Source organism: Vulpes vulpes, chromosome 5 (assembly GCF_048418805.1).
Source record: "Vulpes vulpes isolate BD-2025 chromosome 5, VulVul3, whole genome shotgun sequence".
NCBI lineage: Eukaryota > Metazoa > Chordata > Mammalia > Carnivora > Canidae > Vulpes > Vulpes vulpes.
Genome location: NC_132784.1, coordinates 30,626,448 through 30,651,599, shown reverse-complemented (window position 1 = coordinate 30,651,599; position 25,152 = coordinate 30,626,448). Strand labels below are relative to the sequence as shown.

Genomic DNA, 25,152 nt, shown 5'->3' with positions numbered 1-25,152 from the left:
CCGCAGGCGCTCAAAGCTGGTTCGGAGCGGGGGCTCCGGGGGGGAGCCGGTCTGCAGGGGGCTCATTCCACTTCTCCACGACCTCGGGCGGCCAACGCCCTCTCTGCAGCGGGTCCCAGGACGACCCACTTCCATCCGCCTCCTCGCTTCACAGGATCGGCCCGGACCCAACCTGCCACTGTGACATCGTGCGATTTTACCCCTTCCAGTCCTTTCTTTCCCTGCCTCAGTCTACAGAACAGCACAGAGTGGAAAGCGCAGCAGGGGGAGGCACGCGCGCGTCTTCTCTTGATCTTCCACGGCTGATCGAACCGACACACCCCAAAGGACGGGCACCCCCTCGGCAGCGGGGACGGCACCACCTGACGCCACCACTGGCCTGTGCAGCCTCCAGGCGGGATGCGAACCAGGCCACGGGCTCCTCCAAGTTTGGAGCCGATGCTCACGTCGAGTTTCCGAAGAAAGTCAGAAATCCCCTGTCCCTCGGTGACAGGTGACAGGTGAGGGCACCGCGTCTCCTCTCTGTCAGCTCTCAAGAGCCCACCCTCTGGGGACACCAACCAGCCCCGCTCGCCGCTGTGAGGAGGGAGGCCTGGTGCAGGCGCTCCCAGGGCCTTCCTTCCCGTGTGGTGGGTCTCACGCTCCTCTAAGTGGAGCGTGCCAAGCCCTAACCTCGGCAGGGCTGTGCGCAGGCCGCCGCCCTACACGCACAGCCCTGCCCTGTCCAGGACGCAGCCACCATGGGGGAGTCCCCGGCCGGACCAAACCTCGAGGGCTGCTTGAGGGCTCGGGCCCAGCCTAGGCACAGGACCAGCGTCCGGGGCTGTGTGGCTGGACGCACGACCGTTAATCCTGAGGTCGTCCTGCGCTCACAGCTGCTCCCAGGACCAGCCCCACGATGCTCTACCTCTACCGGCCACACTTCCAGCCTCAAATCTGTATCACCGACGCTCCTTCTCTACATTTGCAAACTTTCGCTTTTGGAAAAAAATTGTCTTTAAGACACAGATGTCAGCTTGGGAGGCCAGGAGGGCTCTGCAGATCCCTTCCTCTATCACCCCCACTCAGGGATTACGGGGTAACGGCAGAGGGGGTCGCTCTCAAGACCCTCTCCCTCTCCTCTTCCCTGCCCGCCCTCTCTATAGGGAAGCTCACCCCTACCTATGCCTTCATGCACTTCCTCAAGTTCAACTTCTATTTATTTCCCCAGCTAAGCCAGTGCCTCCGAGGGAGCGCTGCACCCTTGGACCTAATTCCTTATTTGGCACTTCACCTGGATGTTAGAGGGGCACTGCAAAGCCCCCCCCTCACCTCATCTGTCTTCAGTCTGGTTCTCCTCTGGTGTTTCTTGTTTCAGTAAATGGTCCCACCCTCCACCCATCTCGGCAAGCCAGCAAAGTTGGCACTCTCTCCCCAGGGCCAGCTCCTCAGCAAGGCCTGCTGATCTCACCTCCTACATACCTCTCTGGTCCGCCCAGGTCTCTCCCTTTCCATTGCCCGGTCTCTCCACCCAACTACTGTAACCTCATCCCTGGAAGACCATCCTTGTTCCTGGCCCTCCTCCCCCCTCTCCAGTCCGTTCTCCAATACGACCAACAACCAACAGATCTTAAAGCTGCAAACCTTATCATATGACCTTCAGTTTAATATCCCTGAAGGGCTTCTCACTGCTTCCCAGATAAAATCCTGAACCCCTCCCACCCATCTCAGGCCACGACTGCCCCACCCCAGCTCCCCACATCCAGGCTGCCCCCGGGGGATGTTGTCAATGCAGGTCCCTCTACCCTCAACTCCCACTTCGACCTTGCTGCTCCTAACTGTTTCTCTTAGATGCTATTCCCTAGGTTGCATACTGGGGGAAGCCTTCACTGGCTTCTCAAAGTCAGGGCCTGTTGTAATAACTTTTAGTCCCTTATCCTTTCCCTTTTTGGCTGGAGTCTCTCCCTCAGCAGGACCGCAAGCTCCGTAAGTGCAGAGACCATGACTGACGGCTCACCCTTTCCTCTCCAGCAATGGATTAAAGGCACGTTTACGTAATCTATGAAAGTCTATCACGTGCCAGAAACCATACATGAGTTTTCCCAAATTGTGTAAATAAGGGCTTATGTAGGCTCTCACCCCGTAGGACATGGAAAACCATATATTTCTGAGTACCTTTACAAGGTGAATGAAGAGGGACAATTAAAATGATGCCAAGTTAAAAGTCCAAAAGCCAAGGGACTGTGCCCGGGGAAGGAGGGTGAGTAGGCAAACAGGGTGGCGGGGCCAGACCCCAGAGGACAGAGCTGGTGGAGAGATGGAGCACTGCAGGGTGAGAGCTTGGCAAGGGCTAGGACAGAAGAGAAAAAAACAAGGCCAGTTGCCCGCTGCACAGTGTTCTTAGACCAGGCTCCCTCCCTTTACCAAAAGGCTTTACTGAATGTTCCAGTTGCCCAGCAGAGAACTGACCCAAGAGGATCCCAGAAATAGAACAAAATTTCATACGGCCGCTCCCTGCCTTGCCAACCATCCCTCCCCACTCTCCTAACTCCTGCCAAATTGCAAGGAATCAGCCACCGGCCCCAGGTGCTGAATTATTCAATTATTGTAGCTGCTTTCAAAACATGTGTGCAGCTAGAAAATCTCCCAAAAAGAAAAGAATTGTGTTATTTAGGCTACTAGGTCACTTCTCGAACCTCTCCTGAATCCCGCTTTGCTTCACAATTGTTTTTCCATTGAATAGTAGGTCATCGGCACCCCACCTTTCCTAGCACAGCACGGCGGCAAACGCAGAAGCGCTAAGTCTGCAGTTACCTACAGGCGGGCTCTCCCCCAACCCTGCGGGCAGCCCCAGGCTCCGATGCTCACCCAAGAGACTGAGGTCTGCAGCAGTGCCTCAGGTACAGTGGACACAGCATCCGAATCTCCAACTATCCACTGTGCCCCTACACACACCTGCCTGCCTAGTTCAGCTAAAAAAAAAAAAAAAAAAAGAGAGAGAAGAAAAAGAAAAAGACTTCTACCTTCTAATTCTATCACAATGCTAAAATTTCCGAAATAATCTGTCTGCACTTGGATCTGGAAACCCCTCTTCAACGCCTCACCCACAACCCACCCACCCAGTGTGTGTCAGCTCTCGGAGATACTTTCTTTGAGTAACAAACCAAAGAGAATGTTTTTTCGGAGAATAAAAAAAAAAAAAAAACAGTCACGAAATAAGCCTGTAAGACTCCATTTTAGTACAGAGCTTCTTTAGGAGCCCTCTATTTCTGGCTCTGAAGAAGCAGAGCATGAAGATCCCTTGGACGCCCTCCCCACCCCCCAATTGCAAATATTTGCCAAAGCTGACTTTTAACCCTAAATCAATTATAAGACTCACATAGGAGAGAATGACATTTTTCATTTAACCAAAAGCAATCAGAGCCACAAAGTCTCGAGCCCTGCCCTCTAAACCTCAGCTGGGGCTAGCAGAGGAGAACTACAATAACAGATCGGGGAGCACGTCATCGGAAACAGATTAAGGCAACCCTGCAAACAGTCACTTGCCCACACGAAGCACACAAATCCGCCAATGACTGGGGTTCAGGCAGAGAGAAAACCTCACTAGCGCACACGGGCTGCTGTGAGGCGGGACCGAGCTCCACCACCGTCCCCTCCTCCCCAAGTGACCCAGGATCCCGGCTGCCCCAGGAAAAGGCAAACACACGTTCGTGCCTCATTCCTCCTTACCATTCCTCCATCGGTTCAGTTCCATCTCTAGATGCTGGATCACATTCTTCAGAGTCTTGTTTTTCTCTTTCTCTTTCTCGTATTTCTTCTTCCATTCTTCCGCCGTCAATTCCAGGTTCACAGACACCGTATTCTTGATGGTCTTGGCCCTGGGGTCCAGAAACAGAAGGGAGAAACTCAGGGTAGCTACTGGCTTAGCTAAATCGTGAATACAATTAAGCTTCAGGTGCCTTCCCATCAGAAGGCCGAGACTGGGAAGCAGAAGGGACTCTGGCACCTACTACCACCCCCTCCAAACTCACCAAACTCGCCATTCCCCATTCCCCTTTCCCCCTGCCAGTCTACATCCCAAGGGGTTTCCAGGGCCACGTCTTTCTCTGTTCCCCCTGCCACCACCTAAATCTATGTTCTTGGCCCTGACGTGTGACGATGGTCTTTTTCTCAAGCACTCAGCATCCTCCTCGATGCATCGTGCACGGGCCTGCCACGTTCATCTTCCTAAGGGAGAGTTTCCTTCTATCCTAACGTTTATGAAACACCAGGGCTATACCAAGACAACTGAGCCAACGTCTTGTAGAGTTTACAGTTTCTCCTACCAATAAACCACAGACAGAGGTAACGCAATCAGTCGCTTCCCTTAATCACATCCCTAGAATCGTCCCTGGTGTGTGGAACACACGTCAACGTGTTTCCCGGGACCGGCGCATCACTTGACAGTTTCAGGCCAGCCAGGTAAACCAAGGCTCGCTGCTGAGCACCCCCTCTTCACAGGAAATTGTCACCACGCGGGAGTGGGGGGCCCACTGCTCTCTATTCATCCCATTTTCCAAGGAAAAGTCAGTACTTTTATCTCCTGGTTTTAAACGGTTTTCCAAAATAATGTGTGGGGCAAACAAACATGCCTGAGCGGCATCATTTTGTCATTTCCAGTATAAGAGATGGAGTGACTCTCGAGGGCGAATGGGGGGGCGGGGGCCTGATGCCCCAGTGGACGTCTGGACAGTCACTCAGGGAGCAGCCGATGGGAGCAAAGGCAGTGGCAGCTCTAGCTAATACTAAAAAGACATGATTCACCTAGTTACCTGCAGCAATGAACACACAAGCAGACCTGCCCAATTAAAAAGGAAACTGAAGAAGGCAAAAACTTCATTTAAAACTGTGATTTCCTGTTTTATTTGCTCTTCCCTTTTCCATTTTTAACTCCCACAAGTTCTTGTACTGTCATATTTGCCAGCATTATCTGATGTGTGATTCAGGTTAATTAACTGTTGTCATGAAACGACATTTTGGACACGATTTCTATTTCGGGGAAAGAAATTCACCAGCCCTCATCAGGGCTACATATGTCATTCCAAAAATTAATTCTTAAAACAGACAACTAAATAACCCAACTGTCAAAAGGAGTGAGATGATTTCATCCTAAGACTCCACTTAAGAATTAGTAAAATTCTCCCTCGTTCTCTGTAGCTTGAGGCTTCTGTCCCTAGAAGTGCTTCAGCTCTAATTCATTCAAACAGCAGCAATTTCATTACTACTTCCAGTCTGTGCCAGCTCGACACTCTCATCTCGCCTTCCAACATCCTCCGGCGGCAGCATGGATGCTCCTCAGGACGAGCACAAGCACCACAGCGTGCACTATCAACTCAGAAAGTCAGAAAGTGAAAAACAACCTATGGCTAAAATGCTTGTGGACACTGAAGGGTCCAGCTCAGTGCAGGTGTGGAATCTGCTTGGGTTCTCTCCCTCTCCCTTGGCCCCTCCCACGCCCGGCACACACGTGCACACGCTCTAAAAATAAATAAATCATTAGGGAAAAAAAAAAAGAATAGGCATAGAACGGATCATCTAGAAACAGACAACCTACAAAGTCATCTAATACACAACAAGATGCCCATACAGCACAGTGGGAAAGGATGGGCCTTTAAAATATGGTGCTGAGGGAGAGGGGTGTGTGTGACCTTTATCAACTCCTCCAATAGCATATAGACGTTCTCTTCCAGATGAATCATACGCATAAATGTGAAACGTAAAAAGAATAAAGCCTCTAGAACAAAACAGGAGAATATCTTTAAGACTTTGTGGTAATGATTTCCTAAATAGGATATAGAAGTAAAGATAAATTTGACTTCATTCAAATTTAAAAATCTCTCTTCATTAAAAGTCACCGTCATGGCTCAGTGGTTAAGCATCTGCCTTCGGCCCAGGGCGTGACCCCGGGGTCCCGGGATCGAGTCCCACCTCGGGCTCCCTGCAGGGAGCCTGCTTCTCCCTCTGCCTGGGTCTCTGTCTCTCTCTCTCTCTGTGTCTCTCATAAATAAATAAATAAAATCTTTAAAAAGGAAAGAAATCAAGTTAGATGCAAGAATTTCTAAATCTTGGAATAAACCAGAGTCACTAAGAGAGATACCTGAATCTCTGTGCCTGGAGTTATTTGTTTTAAAAAGAACAAACATTCTGTCTAGGGGTTTGAAACCAACCTTGCTAAGTAAAATAAAGAGTATCTCAGTCTCTCATTCCCTTAAGAGACTTAGAGTAAAAAGATGTTGAACATCTATAGTCCCTTTTGCGCTTTACCATGAACTTCAGAAATATTTACAGAAGAGAGGAGCCTAATCATTAGGTCCTATCTACTTCGGCCACTCACAATTCTCTTTCCTCCTGGGTAAATGTTTAGCTCATTGCCATCAGGATGGGTGGGCAGTGGTCTACTGGTTTCTGTTTGTCTGCCCTGCTCCCTTCAGAGCACATCCAATTATCTTCCAACTTTCACATTCTTTGCTCTTTTACTTTGGGTTTCCATATACTGGCTAGCTGAAATTACACTAAACAGCATTACATCTGGACTCATTGTCCAAATACAGTGAATCAGCATGGATCCTCTGAGCGCTCAAGGACTGTGTTACAGACACAATTCAGGGACGCGTGAGCACACCCATGTGCATTTACTCTTCAACCCGGCCACTGAAAGAATTTCAAATAGCTTCCAAGGAAGCAAAATCAATGGGACAGCAAATCATGAGATGCGCTCTTAAGGCAGGTTTTATGGTTTTGCCTAGCTGAACCTATATAACCATAGCGATACCACACAGACCTACAGTTTTGGGATGTTATCTTCCCAGTATAGGAAAACAAAACAGTGATCTGCTGAAGCCTTACTCTAGCCGTAGATCCGTCCGCGGCTCCCTCACCATCTTCATAGGTCAACCTCACCGTGACAACGTTTGGTTAATCCCAGTGTGACCTGATTACTCCCAAAGGAACAGACAACTGTCTTGAGTCTTCATTCCCAAAGACCCTCAGTTTTTTCAGCCAGAGCCCCCAAGCTGTACAAAGAAATAAATGCCTATTCCATAAGTTATATTCATAGCAGACACTGCGCAAAATCCTAACCAAGACCACTTGGGGAAGACCTTAACTAACCTCAGGTATATACCCTAAAGGCAAGACCCGCTCAGCACTAATGAGCCAAATCTTCAGAGTACAGTTATCACGGTTTCTGTTTTCCAATTTTTCTTTGTTTCTGTTTGCTTCAGAGAGTCAGGCACTGCTTAAAAAATAGATGATCCAGCCTTGCCCCAGATATAACATCTCCTTTCCCCACAGGAAGGGAACCAGGACCCAGTTTTTAAAAGACGTCAATGCTAATGAATGTTAACCACCTTTGAAAAACAATCTTAAATGGGGCTCTGGGGTCATGATCTCAGCGTCCTGGGATTGAGCCCCACGTCTAGCTCCCTGCTCAGTGGTGAGGCTGCTCCTCTTTCCCTCTGCTCCTCCCCTCTCTCCTGCTCTCTCTCTTGCTCTCAAATAAATAAATAAAACTCTTAAAAAAAAAAAAAAAAAAAAAAGGTTAACCGCCAGACCAAGCACAGCAAAGAGCAGAGGCCACAGCACAACCTCCGCCTAGATCCCCATAGGGACACAGTCAGAAAAGGACTCCTTTAGGCATATTTCATTGAGGAGTGGAAGGAAGACCCTGCCCCCACGTCCTCAAGCATTCTATTTTCAGCCCAGCACCTCTAGGTCTCTCTGCCACTGAATTTGTAGTTTACACGTCTGGAAGCATATATCCACCCTTCTAGGGTTGCCAACCGCATCCATCTCTACCACCGAGGTTAAGTCCCCACGGGTGACAACATTCTACAGGTATTCTCATAATTTGGCAGGTGAATCAAGCCCTTGTTGAAGAGAGGAAGTTTTACAAATATTTGGTTCACATCACTATGCACGTAAATCCCATCCCCACCCAAGTCCTCCATAGTGGCCTGCAATTGTACTTTCGGGCCATCGTCAGTTCTTTTCTTTTTTTTTTTTTTTAATTTTTATTTATTTATGATAGTCACAGAGAGAGAGAGAGAGGCAGAGACACAGGCAGAGGGAGAAGCAGGCTCCATGCACCGGGAGCCCAACGTGGGATTCGATCCCGGGTCTCCAGGATCGCGCCCTGGGCCAAAGGCAGGCGCCAAACCGCTGCGCCACCCAGGGATCCCCGCCATCGTCAGTTCTGAATGATCAACAGGTTACATATCACCTGAATTCTCCTAATTACTTCGGTCTCCCGGAAGAGTCAGAACGATGTTTGTTCTTGGTATCTTCTTAACTCTTGTTTTCAGCATTTTCCTTCCCTCTCTGGGTGTTCAGGATAGTACTGGCATTTGAAAGGAGCTCCCGACAATCCCACACCTTCAGCGCACAGACTCCCTCTGTAACATGCGACTCTGCATGGTGAATGGTGTGACAGAGACAGAGATGGAGACCCTCCCACTGTAGGGCAGGAGGAAGGAGCCCAGCGTCCCTTTATCAGTCAGAGTTCTCTAAAGAGAGAGAACCAATAGGGCAGATAGAGGTATCTAACGATGAATAGAGAGATATCCATACATGCGTGTATATGTATGGACATCAAGGATATACCCTACTTTCTGTGTTTATCACGATTGTGGGGACTAGAAAGTCTGAGAGCCACAGGGCAGGCTAGCAGGCTGGAAACTGACGTGGGGATTGATGCTGCAGTTTTGAGGCAGAATTTCTTCCTCTCTGAGAAACCTCAGGTTTTGCTCTTAAGGACTTCAACTGATTGCACGAGGCCCACCCATGCTACGGAGAGCAATGTACTTTACCTAAAGTCAACTGATGGTAGATGTTAACCACATTTATGTTAACCACATTTACAAAAAGCTTCCTAGCGACACCTAGATTGATGTTTGATTAAATAATTGAGTTCTGCAGCCTAGCCAAGCTGACACATAAAACCATCACACCTTCTAATGTGTTCTGAGTCCCAGTTCCCACATAAAACACTTAACCTTCTACTGGAAACATGACTGATGCAAAGCACCTTCCCATTTCCCGGTGAGGCTGTTTTCCTTGCTTGTCAGTGGGGGACAGGGAATGAAAAATTAAAAGCTCTTAGTTTTGTGTCTTTTGAAAAAGTTCTGGTTTCCTGAGAAACACGGAGAAATAATGGATTTGGATGAGAATTTGGCACCTGGTTAAACCAGCATCACCCACAGGATATCTCCCTCCAAGAGCAAAAGCTAACCTTACTGGTGCTTCAGCAACAGCACTGCAACAGGAGTCATCTGAGTCTTTTTTCCATTTTATGTCAAAGGTACAGCCAAGGGTCTCCCCTGGCCAAAGTGCTCACTCTTACCCTTGCAGATAACTTGTTACCATGCTCTGATGACATGAGTTTTGCATGCACGCTGCTCAGGACTAACCCAGCTTCCACGAAACTGGGCAGGAGGTGGCACAATTTAAGCAAAAAAAAAGTGCGTATCAGAAAAAGAAGAATATTGGGATCCCTGGGTGGCGCAGCGGTTTAGCGCTTGCCTTTGGCCCAGGGTGCGATCCTGGAGACCCGGGATCGAATCCCACATCAGGCTCCCGGTGCATGGAGCCTGCTTCTCCCTCTGCCTATGTCTCTGCCCCCCCCCCCTCTCTCTGTGATCATCATAAAAAAAAAAAAAAAGAAAAAGAAAAAGAAGAATATTACTTTCCCCAAATTACCAATTCTCCTTCTACATACAACATACAAATAAGGCCTTTGAATTATTCATACAAGATTAATCAAAACTCTTGTGCTGATTCAGGCCTACTCCAAACTGATGGGCCAGCCCCCGGGGGCTCCCTTCTCCCCCCATTATGGTACATTAAACAGGCTTCCAAGATAACTGGGTGAGCCAAGTTCATACTCCTAAACTTATAACTATCCTTTGCCAAATGTGCTATGAAAGTACTTCGGAAGAGTAATTAAAGACTAAGAGATAAACTGCTGGAAGCCAAAAGGAAAAAAAAAATCAATGAAAGGGTTCTAATTTGAGTACCTTATCCCTTTAAAAGCACAGAAGCATTCTGCTTTCCCACACTCCAGCTCTTTGACCCTAGAAATTCAAGCGTCCCCTCCTCAACTAGATTAGAAGCTCTTTGAGACGCAGAAAATGGCTTCTGCTTCTTTGCCAGCACAATGCGGGGCGCTCAGGGGACACGGGGGACCCAAGGACTCACAGGTCTGACCACACAGAAGAGGCGGAATTCATCACTGAAACCAAGAAACAGACAGTGTACACTTTCCCCCCTTTAATTCCAGTACCTAATCTAGACTCCTAAAGAGTGCTGACCTGGGAGGCTGCCCTCAGGCACTCGTAGACTCTATCATGTGTCTACTGCTTCAAAGGACACGCTATTGTTTGACTCAAGGCATCAATACAGTAAAGTAGCCTAGCAACAACCATGGACCTTCTGCGTGTCTTTGAAAGAACCACACAGGAATAACGAAGGAACCTTGAGCAGCCCCAAGGTTTGGCCACCCTGCAACAAGAGCATAATGAACACTCGTTACACTGAATTTGAGATGTGCCCGGCAGTCTTTTCGGAGTTCAAAGTGCTTAATCTCATTAGCTATCAGATACCATGTCTAATCCGATGTTCAGACTCATGTCTGCTGTGTAATTGGGTTCACTGCGTATATTTAACAATAAAGCAGGTATGGGCCCCATAGAGAAGTTAGATGTCCTTGAAGAATCCATTAAGTAACTCAGGGATAGGGGGAGAGGAACAAAACCTCACACCTTTCCAATTATAGGGCTGGAAAACACACCAGACCTAAAGCTAACCAAACTTCTGGACGTAATGGTGTCACAGGTCAGCATCTGCCCTAATGTTCTAAGGAATCCTACACAATAAGCACTTCATGCATCCATCCATCCATTCGATAAGCATTTATTTAACAACCCTCTACTGTGTGTGCCGGTTGTGCCGGATGCTTGTTGAGACAAGTGACACTTATGATAAACCAGGTCCCTGCCCTCACGCAGCCAGTATGCAGAGGACTCTGATAAAACATGGCAGACCAACCTATTCCAGTTGAAAAGAGAACTGACATTTTATTTTTATTCCCTGGAACCCCAAATTAGCATCAGCCTTTCTTTAGTCTCTCATTCCAGAAACTAACTTCTAAGTCTACCTGGCTCGGTCCGGCCCCTTCTGTCCCAGTCCTACCCAGTCCTATCCCATACATTCCATTCCATTCTGTGCAGTCCCATCCTTTCTGTGCCTTTCCCACACTGTACACTGTTGAAGATGGAGGCAAAGGAAAACCTGCAACCACTCAACACCTGTTCCCTGCCGGCCTGCCTCTATGCAAAGTCAAAACTGAGGCAACTCACTAATCCTCCTAACAATTCTCAGAGGTAGGCGCTCTAGTTCTCTACAGACAAGGGCAGAGGCTCGAAGACAAGTAAACAAGAGAGGGGAATGGAACAGTAGTAGAACTTGGCTTTAAAGCTGGGGTTACTGACCCAGAGGCCTGTGCTCATCGAGGATCTTGCATAGAAGAGGCTGTGGGTCCCCGTCCTATGTCATCTTACACGTGTGGTCATTTACTGGCTACGTGGGCTCAGACAAGGCACCTAACAGCTCATTCTAAGCCTCAATGTCACCTGTACTCAGGTGAGATGAGAACTGCTACGAGGATGTGACACTCCTGCCACGTGCTGGGCCCTAGTGATAATGACGATGCTGACGACTGCCTCACTAAGGTCAGAAGAAAGAAGATAGTCATTTGGACTTACACTGAGACTCTTCCTACAGACCGCTGCAAACGCTCACAGTGGCAACCTTGAGATAGGTAGCCCAGGCCCAGGCCATCTCTGGCTTGCAATGATTCAGACTATTTTTACTTTACAAGTGAGAAATTTTTTTAAAAAAATTTTTTTATGTTTCCCCCATAAATGCATTTGGTGCTGGTTTGCTCAAACATGTCTTTAGAGAAAACCATTAAAGATGAAGAAACCTGGGGACACCTAGGTGGCTCAGTGGTGGAGCGTCTGCCTTTGGCTTAAGGCGTGGTCCTGGGGTCCCAGGATCGAGTCCCATGTCGGGCTCCCTGCATGGAGCCCGCTTCTCCCTCTGCCTGTGTCTCTGCCTGTCTCTCTCCCTCTGTGTCTCTCATGAATAAATAAATAAAATCTTTAAAAAAAAAAAAAAAGATGGAGAAACCAGGAGAGACAGGGCAGGCAAGATGATCACCATAGTATCTGTGCTTCCCATAAGCTGATACTGCTTTAGGGGTATCTCATGACCCTTGAGGAAAGCACGCATTTTCCTACCACAATTCACTGACCCAAGCATTTGACTAATCAAGGAAGTGATCTGAGCAGGACCCAAATCCAGTTTTAAAAAGATAGATGAGTTCTACAACATTTCAATGTAATTATTATTTATTTAGACGTCCCACAGGTGCCATGACTGGGTAATTCTATGTTCTGCTGTGGGCTCAGGAAATGACTGGGGTTTAATGCAGTTTAAACAAGCCCTAACAATTTCCCATGCAGCCTGCCCACCCCCATCTGTCCTTCCTCTAGGCACCTTAAACTATTTCTCAGTGAGCACACAGCACACTCCCAGGAGGAAGGCAGGGGGAGAGCTCTGTGCACCCATTTACAAATAAGGCAGCAGAGACTTGTCCGAAGGCTGCACAGGTGTTCAGGATGGAAGGGCATGGTAGCCCTGGAAGCCGCACACTGACCTGGCACTGAGGGACCATGCCAAGGGAGGCGAGCTCTGGGCGGCAGGGAGGGCTGGGCAGGCGCATGCGGACCCACACACATGAACGTCTCAGGGTTACCGCACTGTCCTCCTGCCCACCTGTGAGTTCTCAGAGATCCAGGAAATCTCATTTGGCCGTGCCCTCTCCTCAGCATCCAGTGTGTACCTCCCACTCCCAAGGTTAGCATGAGGATTTCCTTTGTCCCCTTTACTATTTATGCAGCTACCCTACATGCATCCAAGTTTCTGGCTATTCTATTAGCATCTCTGTAATGGAACCCAAATATTAGAGTTAAAGATAGTTATCAATCTTGAGCTGTCCACACTCAAAATCCTGTGAACCCGAGAGTGAGAGTTTATTCTGTGAAGAACAAAAGCAACACTGCACTGACTTACCAGCAATCACATCTATACTACGTATGAGCACTTTTTACAAGTATCATACCTCTGATTGGCATATCTCTGCCAATTATTGTAAAATGTTAAGTTTTCCTTTGGCCTTGGTGAACGATGCCTTCAGTTTACAAGGCAATACCTGCTGGGTGCAACTTTGTCATGGACCGCTTGGCCCTCACTCTACCTCCTTGCTTGCTGACCTCCTTGCCCCTCACCAAAGACCCAGCTCAGAGCATGGGAATGAGAGACCACACCCACCTTTGCCCAAACATCAGTGTTGACTTGGTCTCAGCCTCGTTGAAGACAGAGGGAGAACAGCAAATAACAATGGTGGTTCTACAGTTCCCGCCCAGAGAGTCCTGAAGAATCCGAGTCATCTTGCTGTCCCGGTATGGCACGTGTGTTTTCTATTTAGGAAAGAAAAAAAAAAAAAAAGTATTGGCTATTACAGCCATTGTCCATTCAGAGAAAAAAAAAAAAAAACACACACACACACAAGCAAGATGGGGACATTGGGTCTTTGGATTTGGCCAAAGTTCAGACTGCCCATTCCGGGACCCGGGTGGTAGGAAATTAGCATCACCATTCATATATTTTAAATGGACTGGATCTCCCAGCAAGCAGGGTGTCTACAGCCAGATTCCCTCTGTCCCTTTCTAAAGGAAAACAAACTAATCTCTGGGGTATGTGGCAAAGAGGGGACACAGACCCAAAAAGCAACTTCTCATAATATCACTTAATAAGACGGGGACAGCATCACTTACTGTCCCTTCTGCCAAGGCAGAGATCACGTTTCCAAGAGCAGACAAAGATTTATTGATATTTTTAGCTTCATCGAGCACGGCTCCCTCGGCACCGGTCTTGCTGACCTATGAGGAGGAAGAGAAAGCAGTGAACTGCGCGGGACAGCAAAAGCACCCAGATGAAAAGTCTGATTCACAGGAGGGCCCGGGGCTGGAGATCTCGGGAGGCGGACGGGAATCCTCCCGGAACGCGAGAAGAAATAAAAGTAAGTAAGAATCACGTTGATCAAACCTTCCCTTGTGCCTGAGGCTGGGGACTTGTTCTGTCTTATTGTCATTTTCCTCTCAATTAGGTTTTAGGGGAATGGCTGAAACGCTTCCAGTGGTGGAGCTGCAGATGCTTCCCTGGGGGACATGCATCCGGGAAGCCAGGCTCCGAGAGCGAGAGCGCCGTCACTACAGAAAGGCCGGGGCCCGCCGCGCCTGAGCTACAGCCTCCACGCTGGAGGGAGCCCAAGGGGAAGCTTGAAGCGAGAACACTGTCCTGGCCACGATGAATGGACATTTTGGGGAAATGTAAATTATGAGCTCCAGCTTCGGGCAAAGGACAAGAGGTAGTGGGCGGCTGTCCAGACTCTGCTCTCCCCCTTATCCACTCCCACAGTGAGGAAAAAGGGAACGATCGTCTGAAAGATACTCGAGGGCATCAAAGTCAAGAAAGCGTGTATCACACTGTGGATTTGTCTCTTCTCCTCTGCAGCCAGAGGGATCACACATGTTCCTCCTCTGCTGTGTGACTCCCAGCGATGTCCTAGCGACAGCATCTGCTTTAGGTAGAAAGTAGTTTACAGATGCGAGGGGAAAAGGGGAGCCAGCGTGCTTCCTGGCTCTGCGGGCTGGACAAACGATGCAGGAGGAGCAGCTGCTCTCTGAAGACAGGAAAGCAGGGAAAGGATCACAAACTGTGCAAAGACTACTGGCGATGCGGACAATGGACAGACTCCAAGTGGTAGAAATGAATGCACGTCCAGAGGGTGATGTGTTCAAATACGATAGAAACTCATCTCTCGAGAACTCTGTGCATGCGTGTGTGTGTGTGTAGACACCACCGCAGACAGAGAAGCAATGCTGCTGAGGGGTCACCAAGAAGCCCAGCCTCCTCACCCAGTGCTGATTAACATGCTTTCATAGCTGAGCATCCTGACTCCCCGAAGTAGGCGAGACAGATAAGGGAACTGAGCCGAGGGCTGCCACACTGCCAGCCCGAGGGACGACACCATTTAGGGCACCTGGGGATTAAGGTCGTTTGTCCCAGCACATCACACTGACACATTCACGTGGACACATTTAGGGCAAAGGAAAACAGATGAGAGCAAAAGAAACCATGCGTGGGACCACAACTGTAAACTGCCCCACAAGTACCGAAAGCAATAGCCCCCGACGCTGTGCAGGCGACACTGCCAGCATGACATGTTCTCGGCTGCTTTTAGGCCTGAAATATTCATCTCTGTGCTCGAAAGAGAAAGAGGGCAAACTCGGGAAGGACAAAGGGGCCACTGAGCTCTTTCTCCAGACCCGTGTTGCTGGTGCGGCAGTGAAGTGCGGCCTGGTTGCCAACAGTTAGTCCAGAACTAAACAGCGCTGCTCCATATTCCCATTCTGGTGCACGTCTGTTTAATGAAAGTTACGAGCTTGTACCAGCACAAGTCAGGATTCCCAATCAGAGGACTTTCCAGGAATATCCAGAGGACTTTCCACTCATGGCAGATGTGTACAGGAGGACACTTCAAGTGGCCGTTACTTACGTGGGCATTAGTGGCCATAACCTGGCGGAGAGCAACTCAGTGGTGGGGCACAGTAAGCGGAGGTCAATGACGCAGTTCAGGAGACTGGCCAAGCTTCAGGGCCAGCCCTGCTGGGGACAGTCAGCACGATGTCAGCGATGATGGAGGCCACCTGGGATTGGGCGCGGGGACTTGCTCTGTGAGGTCACCCAAGGCAAGCAGTGCCCCAAGACTGGGTGTGGCAGCAGGGACCTCTACCAGTGCTATGGCAGTGTGGCCGGGAGGGAGCAGGTGGGAGGTTCTGGGGAGCCTGTTTGGTCTAAAGGACGGCTGTGGCCAGCTTCTAGGAGACCATGGGACAGACCCCAGAGGAGAGCCCGGACAAAAACCAGAGAAGGGGCAGGGCGTCAAGCCTCACGGCCTAAAGGAAGCACAGCTGCACACGTGAGGCCCTATTGCAGAGAGGAGCAGGGAATGCGGGGAGAGCCCCAGGTTCCAGGTCTCCTCCCGGCAAGCAATCCTGCCAGGGGCAGGACTGCCTCAGTCCACGGCAGGGTCCGTTTCTGGCCCACGTGAATCTGGCACAACACGGGATCCTCCCTGTCCACAGGTCAGGTCCCTCCCGCATTGGCACGACGGCCTCTGCCCGGGCTGAATTCACACCAGCCCGGACCTAACGTCATCACTGGGGCCAGGTCAGCATTAATCCGAGCTGGCAATCAAAGTACCTCCTTTGATGAGAAGAGGGGACTTCAGGACCAGAAAAGGGAGCCGGGAAACGAAGGTGAAATTTAATAGCGTGCTGGCACCACACCAGAGACTTTAACAGCGCTTTAAAACCAGGGAATGGAAAGGGCATAAAAATTATACCACTGCACACTGAAGCAAATAACAGGGAAATTATAGATAATACAAATAAGGAACCAATTACCTTTTCGCTCCCAGCCAAGTCAACTAGATAAAGCTTCCCACTGAGCTTTTTTTCGGTCTCTACATTCTCTTGTTTAATATTAATCAGGAAGATACTGTGACTTCTAGAGCTGTGTTCATTCATGTCTGAAAAGGAAAAATAGTTTACTGCTCTGCAAAGGATAGGAAGTTTAGGTAGCAGGCCTCTCATCTAAAAAAGCACAACAAATCATGCTTAATCGCTCCAGTTTTTCAAGTTAAGTCCAATTTTAAAAAGTATCTGAGACCTCCGTTTCTTTAAAAAAAAAAAAAAAAAAAACAGGGATCCCTGGGTGGCGCAGTGGTTTAGCGCCTGCCTTTGGCCCAGGGCGCGATCCTGGAGACCCGGGATCAAATCCCACATCGGGCTCCCGGTGCATGGAGCCTGCTTCTCCCTCTGTCTATGTCTCTGCCTCTCTCTCTCTCTCTCTCTGTGTGACTATCATAAATAAATAAAAATAAAAATAAAAATAAAAAAAACACTTTAAAAAAAAAACACCGAAAGATTTAAAATATCTTCACATGGCCAAAAACTTAAGAATCTAGGTGGATGGGCACTTGACGGGATGAGCACTGGGTGTTATTCTATATGATGGCAAATTGAACACCAATAAAAAATAAATTAAAAAGAAAAAAAAAAGGAATCTAGGTGGATGATCCTCTAACTGTGCCAGAAGCCCCACGGGCTTCTTTGTAGCGTCCCGCTCCAGGCAGGCCATCGGCCTCCAAGAGCTCAGGGCTGGGGCGCCTGGTGGCTCAGTGGTTACGTGTCTGCCTTCAGGTCAGGTCGTGATCTCGGGGTCCTGGGATCAGGCCTGCACTGAGCTCCCTGCCCATGGGCAGCCTGCTTCTCCTTCTCCCTCTGCCACCCCACCACCACCACTACTCGAGCTCGCTCCCTCTCACTCAAATAAATAAAATCTTAAAAAAAAAAAAAAAAAAAAAAGATCAAAGAGCTCGCAGCTTCTGCCCCCCTCCCCTGTGGTCCTTCATCAGCCTTCATTACCCTGGTTACTACCCAGCGTATTCCACCTTCAGCATGTGTTGAGGCAAGCTTTGCCTTCTCAGTAGTGTCACAAGCTTTAAGGAAGGATTATGACCTTAAGATTAAAGGCTATTTTTCTTTCTTGAATACAGTTCGATGACCCATATAGGCACACAGAAGGTCTCAAGTATTAAACATGCTTCAGGGCAGCCCCGGTGGCGCAGTAGTTTAGCGCTGCCTGCAGCCCGGGGTGTGATCCTGGAGACCCAGGATCGAGTCCCACGTCGGGCTCCCTGCATGGAGCCTGCTTCTCTCTGCCTGTGTCTCTGCCCCTCCCTCTCTCTCTGTCACTCATGAATAAATAAATAAAAGTCTTAAAAAAAAAAAAGGAAGTTATACTTCCAAGATATTACATGATCTTCTGACATTATAAAAAAAATAAAAAAATAAACATGCTTCATTAGTATGGAGTACTAGAAACAGAAATCCTTTTGGACCCTGGTCTCGGTTAACCCTGGCAGGCAGAGATCCCAGGGATGGTCTTATTCAACTCCCACTAGCAATCATTTCTTAAAACCAACTTTCCAGGGGCGCCTGGGTGGCTCGGTCAGTTAAGCATCTGCCTTCGGTTCGGGTCATGATCCCAGGGTTCTGGGATCGAGCCCCACGGTGGACTCCCTGCTCCGCGGGGCATCTGCTTCTCCCCCTCCCTCTGCCTGATGCTCCGCCTGCTTATGCACTCACTCTCTCGCTCTCAAATAAATAAAATCTTAAAAAAAAAAAAAAGAAACTTTCCAGGCACCCTCGTCAAAGATCTAAAGGCTAACAACCTCAAGATCGTGAGTTGTGGGTGCAGGGACTCAAAGAGGATTACCAGTCTCTTATCCAGCTTGTGGAAAACAGTAAGAATGCAGACAATGATTGGCTCCAACTGGAATCTAACTAGGAAGGGACTCGGTAGTTTGGAAAATGATGGTATATCCATGACCTACCTCCTCAACTATGAGTCTTGGACATCGAGTGCGACATTCCTATCACATATCCCACCTACTGCTCCAGAAATTACAGCCTCTGAACTCGATGGAAGGTGTACAGGGTGGCAAAATATGCCTGACCAATCATTTTCAGCCTTTGTGGGCCACGAATGTGTTTGCACTACATCATCTCATGACTCTGGGGCTGGCTCCACGGCTGGTAGTGGAAATCCCCAATATGATTCAAAAGAGGTGTGATTTGGCATAAAGAGAAATGCAACCAATGAAGGAGCAAGCCACTGAGGCAGGACAGAAGGACCTTTGATAGGCTATGTTCCTATTCTCTACGCATCATCCTTACTCCTCCAACTGCTTCCCCTCAGACTCCTTCACCCATAATTTTTCCTAAGTAGCTGCATCAGCCAGTGCTGAAAAAATAAACAACAGTATTGCTACTGAATTTCTAAGACTACAGAGGGAAGGGAAAGGAAAGACTGAGGCTTTGGGAAACCAAAGGCAATTTATATCTCTTCCCTTCCCCAGGTGGAGCAATGTGAGATCCAGGGAGGATAGGAGGTGCTGAAAGTGGGTACATAGTCCTTTTGGTTTCTGAAGATAGCTCATGAATAAAGCTGCTTCCTTTGGTGGCAAAAAAATCTTTCCAGAATATGGGGGAAGGGGGGGAGCAGGGGTAAGATTCCACAAAAAATATGTTGGAATTAATAAATGAATTAAGTTGCAAGATACAAAAGCAGTATATGTAAAAATCAGTTGCATTTCTACACACTAAAAATAAACAATCTGATAAGAAAATAATTCAATTTAAAATATCAACAAAAAGAGGGATGCTTGGGTGGCTCAGTCTGTTAAGTGTCTGACTCTTGATTTTGGCTCATGTCATGATCTCAGAGCCATGAGATCAAGTCCAGTGTGCAGCTCTGTGCTGGGCATGGAGCCAGCATGGGATTCTCACCCTGCTACCCCTGACCCCCAATTCACGTGCACAGGCACAGATGCATTCTCTCTCTCTCTCTCTCTCTCTCTCTCCAAAGTAAATAAATAAAATAAATAAAATTTCAACAAAAAGAATACGATGCTTAGGGGTAAATCTAACAAAATAAATGAAAGACATGTACACTAATAACTACAAAATGAGGGGCACCTGGCTGGGAATTTGCGACTCTGGATCTCAAGGTTATAAGTTCAAGTCCCACATTGGTTATAGAGATCACTTTTAAAAAAGTAAAATCTTTTTAAAACTTTAAAAAGAATAAAAACTATAAAATGTAAGAAGACACACTTAAAAGGAAAGACATTCCTGGATCGGAAGACTTTACATTGTGAAAATGGTCAATACTACCAAAAGCAATCTAGAGATTTGATGCAATCTATAACAGGAACCTAGTCGTGGTTTTTGCAGAAATAGAAAAGTTCATCCCAAAATTTATATGGAACCTAGTCCTGTTTTTTGCAGAAATAGAAAAGTTCATCCCAAAATTTATATGGAATCCCCAGGAGCCCTGAATACCCAAAACAATCTTGAAAAAGAACAAAAAGAACACACTTACTCATTTCAAAACTTACTACTAAGCCACAGGAATCAAACAGTGTGATACTGGCATAAAGGCAAGCACATAGACAGACCAGTGAGAGCCCAGAAATAAACTCTCACATAAAATGGTAAAATAATCTTCAACAAGAGTGTCAAGACCATTTGTTGGGGAAACAACAGTCTCTTTACCAAACCAGATACTGGACATCGACATGCAAAAAAGTGAAGTTAGACTCTTACCCAGGCCATATACTAACTCAAAACTAATCAAAAACCAAATGAAAAAGCTAAAACTATAAAATCTCGAAGAAAGCATAGGGGAGAAAGTTCATAACACTGGATTTGGCAATGATTTCTTGGAAATAATACCAAAACCACAAGCAGCAATAATAAAAAACAAGTATATTGGACTTTATCAAAATTAAAAACTTTTATGCATGAAAGGACAGCATCAACAGAATGGAAAGGCAACCCACAGAATGAGAGAAAATATTTGCAAATCATATGTCTCATAAGGAATTGAGATCCAGAATGTACAAAGAACTCCTATAAATCAACAAGAAAAGAAATCCAATTATAAACTGAGCAAAGGACCTGAACAGTTTTCCAAAGACAATGTACAAATGGCCAATATGCACATGAAAAAAACGCCAAATATCACTAATCATTAGTGAAATGCGAATCAAAACCACAACGACACTTCACACCCATTAGTATGGCTACTAAAAACAAAAATGGAAACTAAGAAGTGGGGCAGCCCGGGAGGCTCAGCAGTTTAGCGCCAACTTCAGCCCAGGGTGTGATCCTCGGGACCCGGGATCAAGTCCCATGTCGGGCTCCCTGCATGGAGCCTGCTTCTCCCTCTGCCTGTGTCTCTGCCTCTCTCTCTCTCTCTCTGTGTTTCTCATGAATGAATAAATAAATAGAATCTTTGAAAAGAAACTAAGAAGCGTTGGCAAGGAGGTGGAGAAATTGAAACTCTCATGCACTCTTGGTGGGAATATAAAATGGTGCACAGCTACAATGGAAAACAGTGTGGCAGTTCCTTAAAAAATTAAAAGTAGAGCGAACATAGATCTAGCACCTCCACTTCTGTGTATATACCCAAAAGAAAGCAGAAACCTCAACAGATATTTACACATCCATGTTCATAGCAGCATTATCCACAACAGCCAGAAGGTGGAAGCAACACAAGTGTCTACGTGTCTATCTGTGGATGAATGAATAGACAAAATGTAGTATATACATACAATAGAATATTATTCAGCATTTTAAAAAGAAAGGACACTGACGTATGCTACAACATGGATGAGCCTTAAAGACGTTTTGCTATGTGAAGCAAGCACGTCACAAGAGGATTTGTATCACTCCACTTACAGGAGGTACCTGGAGTTGTCAAATTCACTGAGACACAACGTAGTATAGTGGTTACCAGAGGTTGGGAGGAGGAAGTGTGGGGCGTATTGTTCAATGGACATGAGGTTTAACCTTGGGATGATTAAATTCTGGAAATATGCCTTTCTGCCATTCTTGCCAGTTGGTGATGACTGCAAAACATTGTGAATCGGCAACTTAATGCTACTGAATTGTACCCTTTAAAAATGGTTAAAACGCTGCTGAAGTTTTATATTACGGGTATTTTCCCACAATGATTTTAAAAACCACCTTACCAGAATGACAAGAAAAATAGTTAATGTTCCGCACCTACAGTTCTGAACTGAGGGGCCAAGATGGATTGTCAAGTATGCCATGAATAATTCATGACTAGTAACAGCTTAAGAAATCAAGTAAATACCTTCTCTATAAATGAGAGATGCTATGACTAGAAGATTGTCAGTCTTGCATTCTTTCAAGTGTATGTGGAAGCAGAAGAGAAAGAGGTGGAATTTAACCTACACCGTGTACCTGTCCCGGCTCACCTACGAAATCTGCCGCTGGTGCTAATGTCAGCTGTCAGGATGCCAGGGTAGAGAAAAGGTAGAGAATTACAGTTCCAGATCACAGAATCCCAGAGCCTTGGGTGGGAGAGCTAGGGAGGCTACACCAGCCAAGCAACTGGTGCTTCCATCTCTTGTACACCACACAGGGAGCTCCCTGCCCCTCCAGGTGGGGGGCTTTACTTGGGGGCAGTATCGGGGGCAGAGGGTTCTTGCAGTTGGTTAAAACCAGTCACTCATGGCTTCAGTAGTCCTGGGTGGCTTCCCCACTGGCTCCTACAAAGCTTGAACAGGTGAAGAAATACTAGACTGTCCACAGGTTCACCTCCAAGTCTTTCTTTCTTTCAACCTACAAACCCCTTTTACTTCAGCTCCTCTCCATACAAACTCACTCTGATTTGTCCACATCCCTCTGGATGAGACAAACAGCCCCCATCTTTTCCGGGTACCTCTGCTGCTCTAACAACATAGGACCCGCTTCCCGGAGATGTGTGTGCACACCGAGGAAGGAAGAGCAGGGTGAGCAAGCTGACCTGAATGTGTTTGGTACTAACATAGCCTCAAAAGGCTTCTAATAAAGCCCCCAGTCTGCTTTCTGAGCTCCTCCTTGCTTTTCCTTCCCTTTTTCACACAGGGCAGGAATCTAACGTGGTTTCTTTCCACACCGATGACCGACATACAAAATTTGTTGGCTTGTATTTTTTTTTTAACCTGAGCAATAATGTGGCTGAAATGCATTGAGAAGCTTTTTATCCCCTTTACGTGACTGATTGGTCATTTTCTCCCGTGTCCAGTTCCCCAGGGCTACCGGCGCCCCCGGGCCTCACTCAGGATTCCCGAAAGTCCTCTGCATAACAGGTGCCACTTCCCATGACCTACTTAGACACCCGCCCTGCACACACCTGTGCATCTGCCTCTGAGCCGCTGCTTTACAATCGCCTTCCCCGACATCATCTCATTTGGACCCCACTCCCCCCCTCCCGGTGGGCGGGCAGACGTTGGTATCCCAAGTCACAGGGGAGGAAACGTCACACCAGGCTTACTTGTTACAGCCACGTGTCGGTTTGCTTTGCCTTCATCTATCACATCCATGACTTCCTCGGGGCTGGACACAAACCGCTCGGTACACCCCTGGAAAAGAAGCAGTTCAGCTTCGCCATCAGAAACTAGAAAGCAACTCAATTTGAAGAAGCTAAACATTTTCCCTCTTCTCTAGAGGCGCAGATGAAGAGAAAGGCTGCCGTGCTGGTCCGACTGCTCGTCCTCCCCGCCGACGGCACGCGCTCTACCTCACAGAGAAGTCTGAGCCAACCCTCGGAAACCCAGAAGTAAGCCATAAAAGAAATGCCGACTTTTCCTAGATTCTTAAATACCTGTGCGTACTCAACAGCAATAGAAATAGAAAATAAAGAAAACCAGTGACAGAAAAAGAAATGGATGAGATTGTGTTTGCCTTTCATTCTGGCCACCAACTTAGACTCTTTGAAGTTCTAGACATAATGCTATGGTAGGCTTCCCCTAACTGCAAAGTACCAACAATTACTTCCACTATCAAAGCCTCTTTGCGTGTGAATAACCAATATTTGTTCACTTCTCCACTTCTTACCTCATGTGATTAGACATCTGTGTTAGATTCACATAGAGATACAACTGAAGAAACTAAACGTCTATTTTTTAACCAGATAAATATTAAATATAAGGAACACGACGAAATACCTACATACACCGTATAGGTAATATTCTGGGCATATTCTGTAACTATTATGATGACAGAGACGGGAGAGAAGTCAATTGCACCATCAAGTCTTCCTCATACCTTCACGTACGGGACTCTGTTTTTATCTTCGTGAACAGCCAAGTTCGTCTTGGATACTGATAATAACGACGGCATGCGGAAGAGAAAAGAGAAGTTAAAGATTCTGTATTGAAGGAAAAAGAGAAATTGTTACCGAACATAGGCAACTCTAATCTCTTTGCCATATGTTGGTCTCTAAGCCTTGGCGGAGAATAAGCAGAGGGCGTAAACGCAATAAAACGGCTCTATAAATTTTCATGAATTCCTTACGCAGAAGTATTGTGAATCATTTCAACCTCCCTGGGCCTTGATTAAAGAACGAACAGAGGACAAGCACTCAGGTTACTCACCATCAAGTAAGTCCCTGATTTTGTCCAAGTAGATCTCAAAATAGGAAACCTAGATAAAAACAAATGGAGTCTGAAACAGAAATGCCATGCTGTACCTGACAAACAGCGTTATCAGGGCTCCTAACAGCCTGCGTCACGCGCAGCTAAGAGGAGCGAGCCGAGGGGGCACGAATCGAGCGTTCCGAGGCCCGCGGCACAGAGCCCGGCCGGCTCTCCTGCGCCGCATTACAGCGACTACCAGCAGACTCGTGCGCTCCTCGGCCACTTACAGGAGGACTCTCCCTCTCACCCTCGCTGAGCACCAAGCAAAATTCTAGGTAGGACAAAGGCCGGGACAGAAAACGTTCTTGGTGAGTGGCTGTCCCAGTCGGGATGCCTCTCCTCGTGCGTGATGTTAACACGGGTCAACAGACCAGACCAGGTCCAAACAGTCACATGAAGGAAGTGGAGACTGGGATAAGGACAGTCGGCTTGGAGCTGCAAGAGCTCAAGGGCAACTGGGGGAGAGCTGCTGACGGTGGCCAGCTTTGGGGAGTCCAGGAAGGGTTTGAACAAAATAAGATTTAGTGAGAGATAGGCCAGACTGTGAGAGGGGAAGGAAGCCTTCCAGTGATCCTCAGAGCCCAGGCCCAGCCCCGCAGGCATCAGCATCACCCACAGCCTCTGCTGAAACTGCAGTCGTGAACCCTACTGCAGGCCTCCCGAATCAGAACCTCCAAGAACCAAGGAATCTGCTTCTAAATTCCCTGGTCGTTCTTAGGGCAGCTGACATCCAAAAAAAAACTTTAACTGCACATGTGATCGTGGGGGTTTAATTCACATGTAACCAGGAGTACATAATACAGGCCTTGGCTTTCCCATCTGCCGAATGATGCCACTGGACTTGATGAGGTCAAAAATTCTCTCTAGGATCCTGCACTCTTTGTCTACACCTG

The 25,152-nt window shown here is 47.5% G+C and overlaps 1 protein-coding gene across 1 annotated transcript in view; it reads right to left on the bottom strand.

Annotated features, from left to right (window-relative positions):
- KIF5C (kinesin family member 5C) overlaps positions 1–25,152 on the bottom strand; it is a 151,060-nt gene that overhangs the window by 57,423 nt on the left and 68,485 nt on the right. The window contains exons 5-11 of the mRNA XM_026008011.2: positions 24,218–24,266; positions 23,889–23,944; positions 23,116–23,203; positions 16,608–16,732; positions 13,914–14,018; positions 13,408–13,556; positions 3,709–3,857 (exon numbers count right to left, since the gene is read on the bottom strand). Coding sequence (XP_025863796.1) covers positions 3,709–3,857; positions 13,408–13,556; positions 13,914–14,018; positions 16,608–16,732; positions 23,116–23,203; positions 23,889–23,944; positions 24,218–24,266 — 721 coding nt within the window. The remainder of the gene's footprint in view (positions 1–3,708; positions 3,858–13,407; positions 13,557–13,913; positions 14,019–16,607; positions 16,733–23,115; positions 23,204–23,888; positions 23,945–24,217; positions 24,267–25,152) is intronic.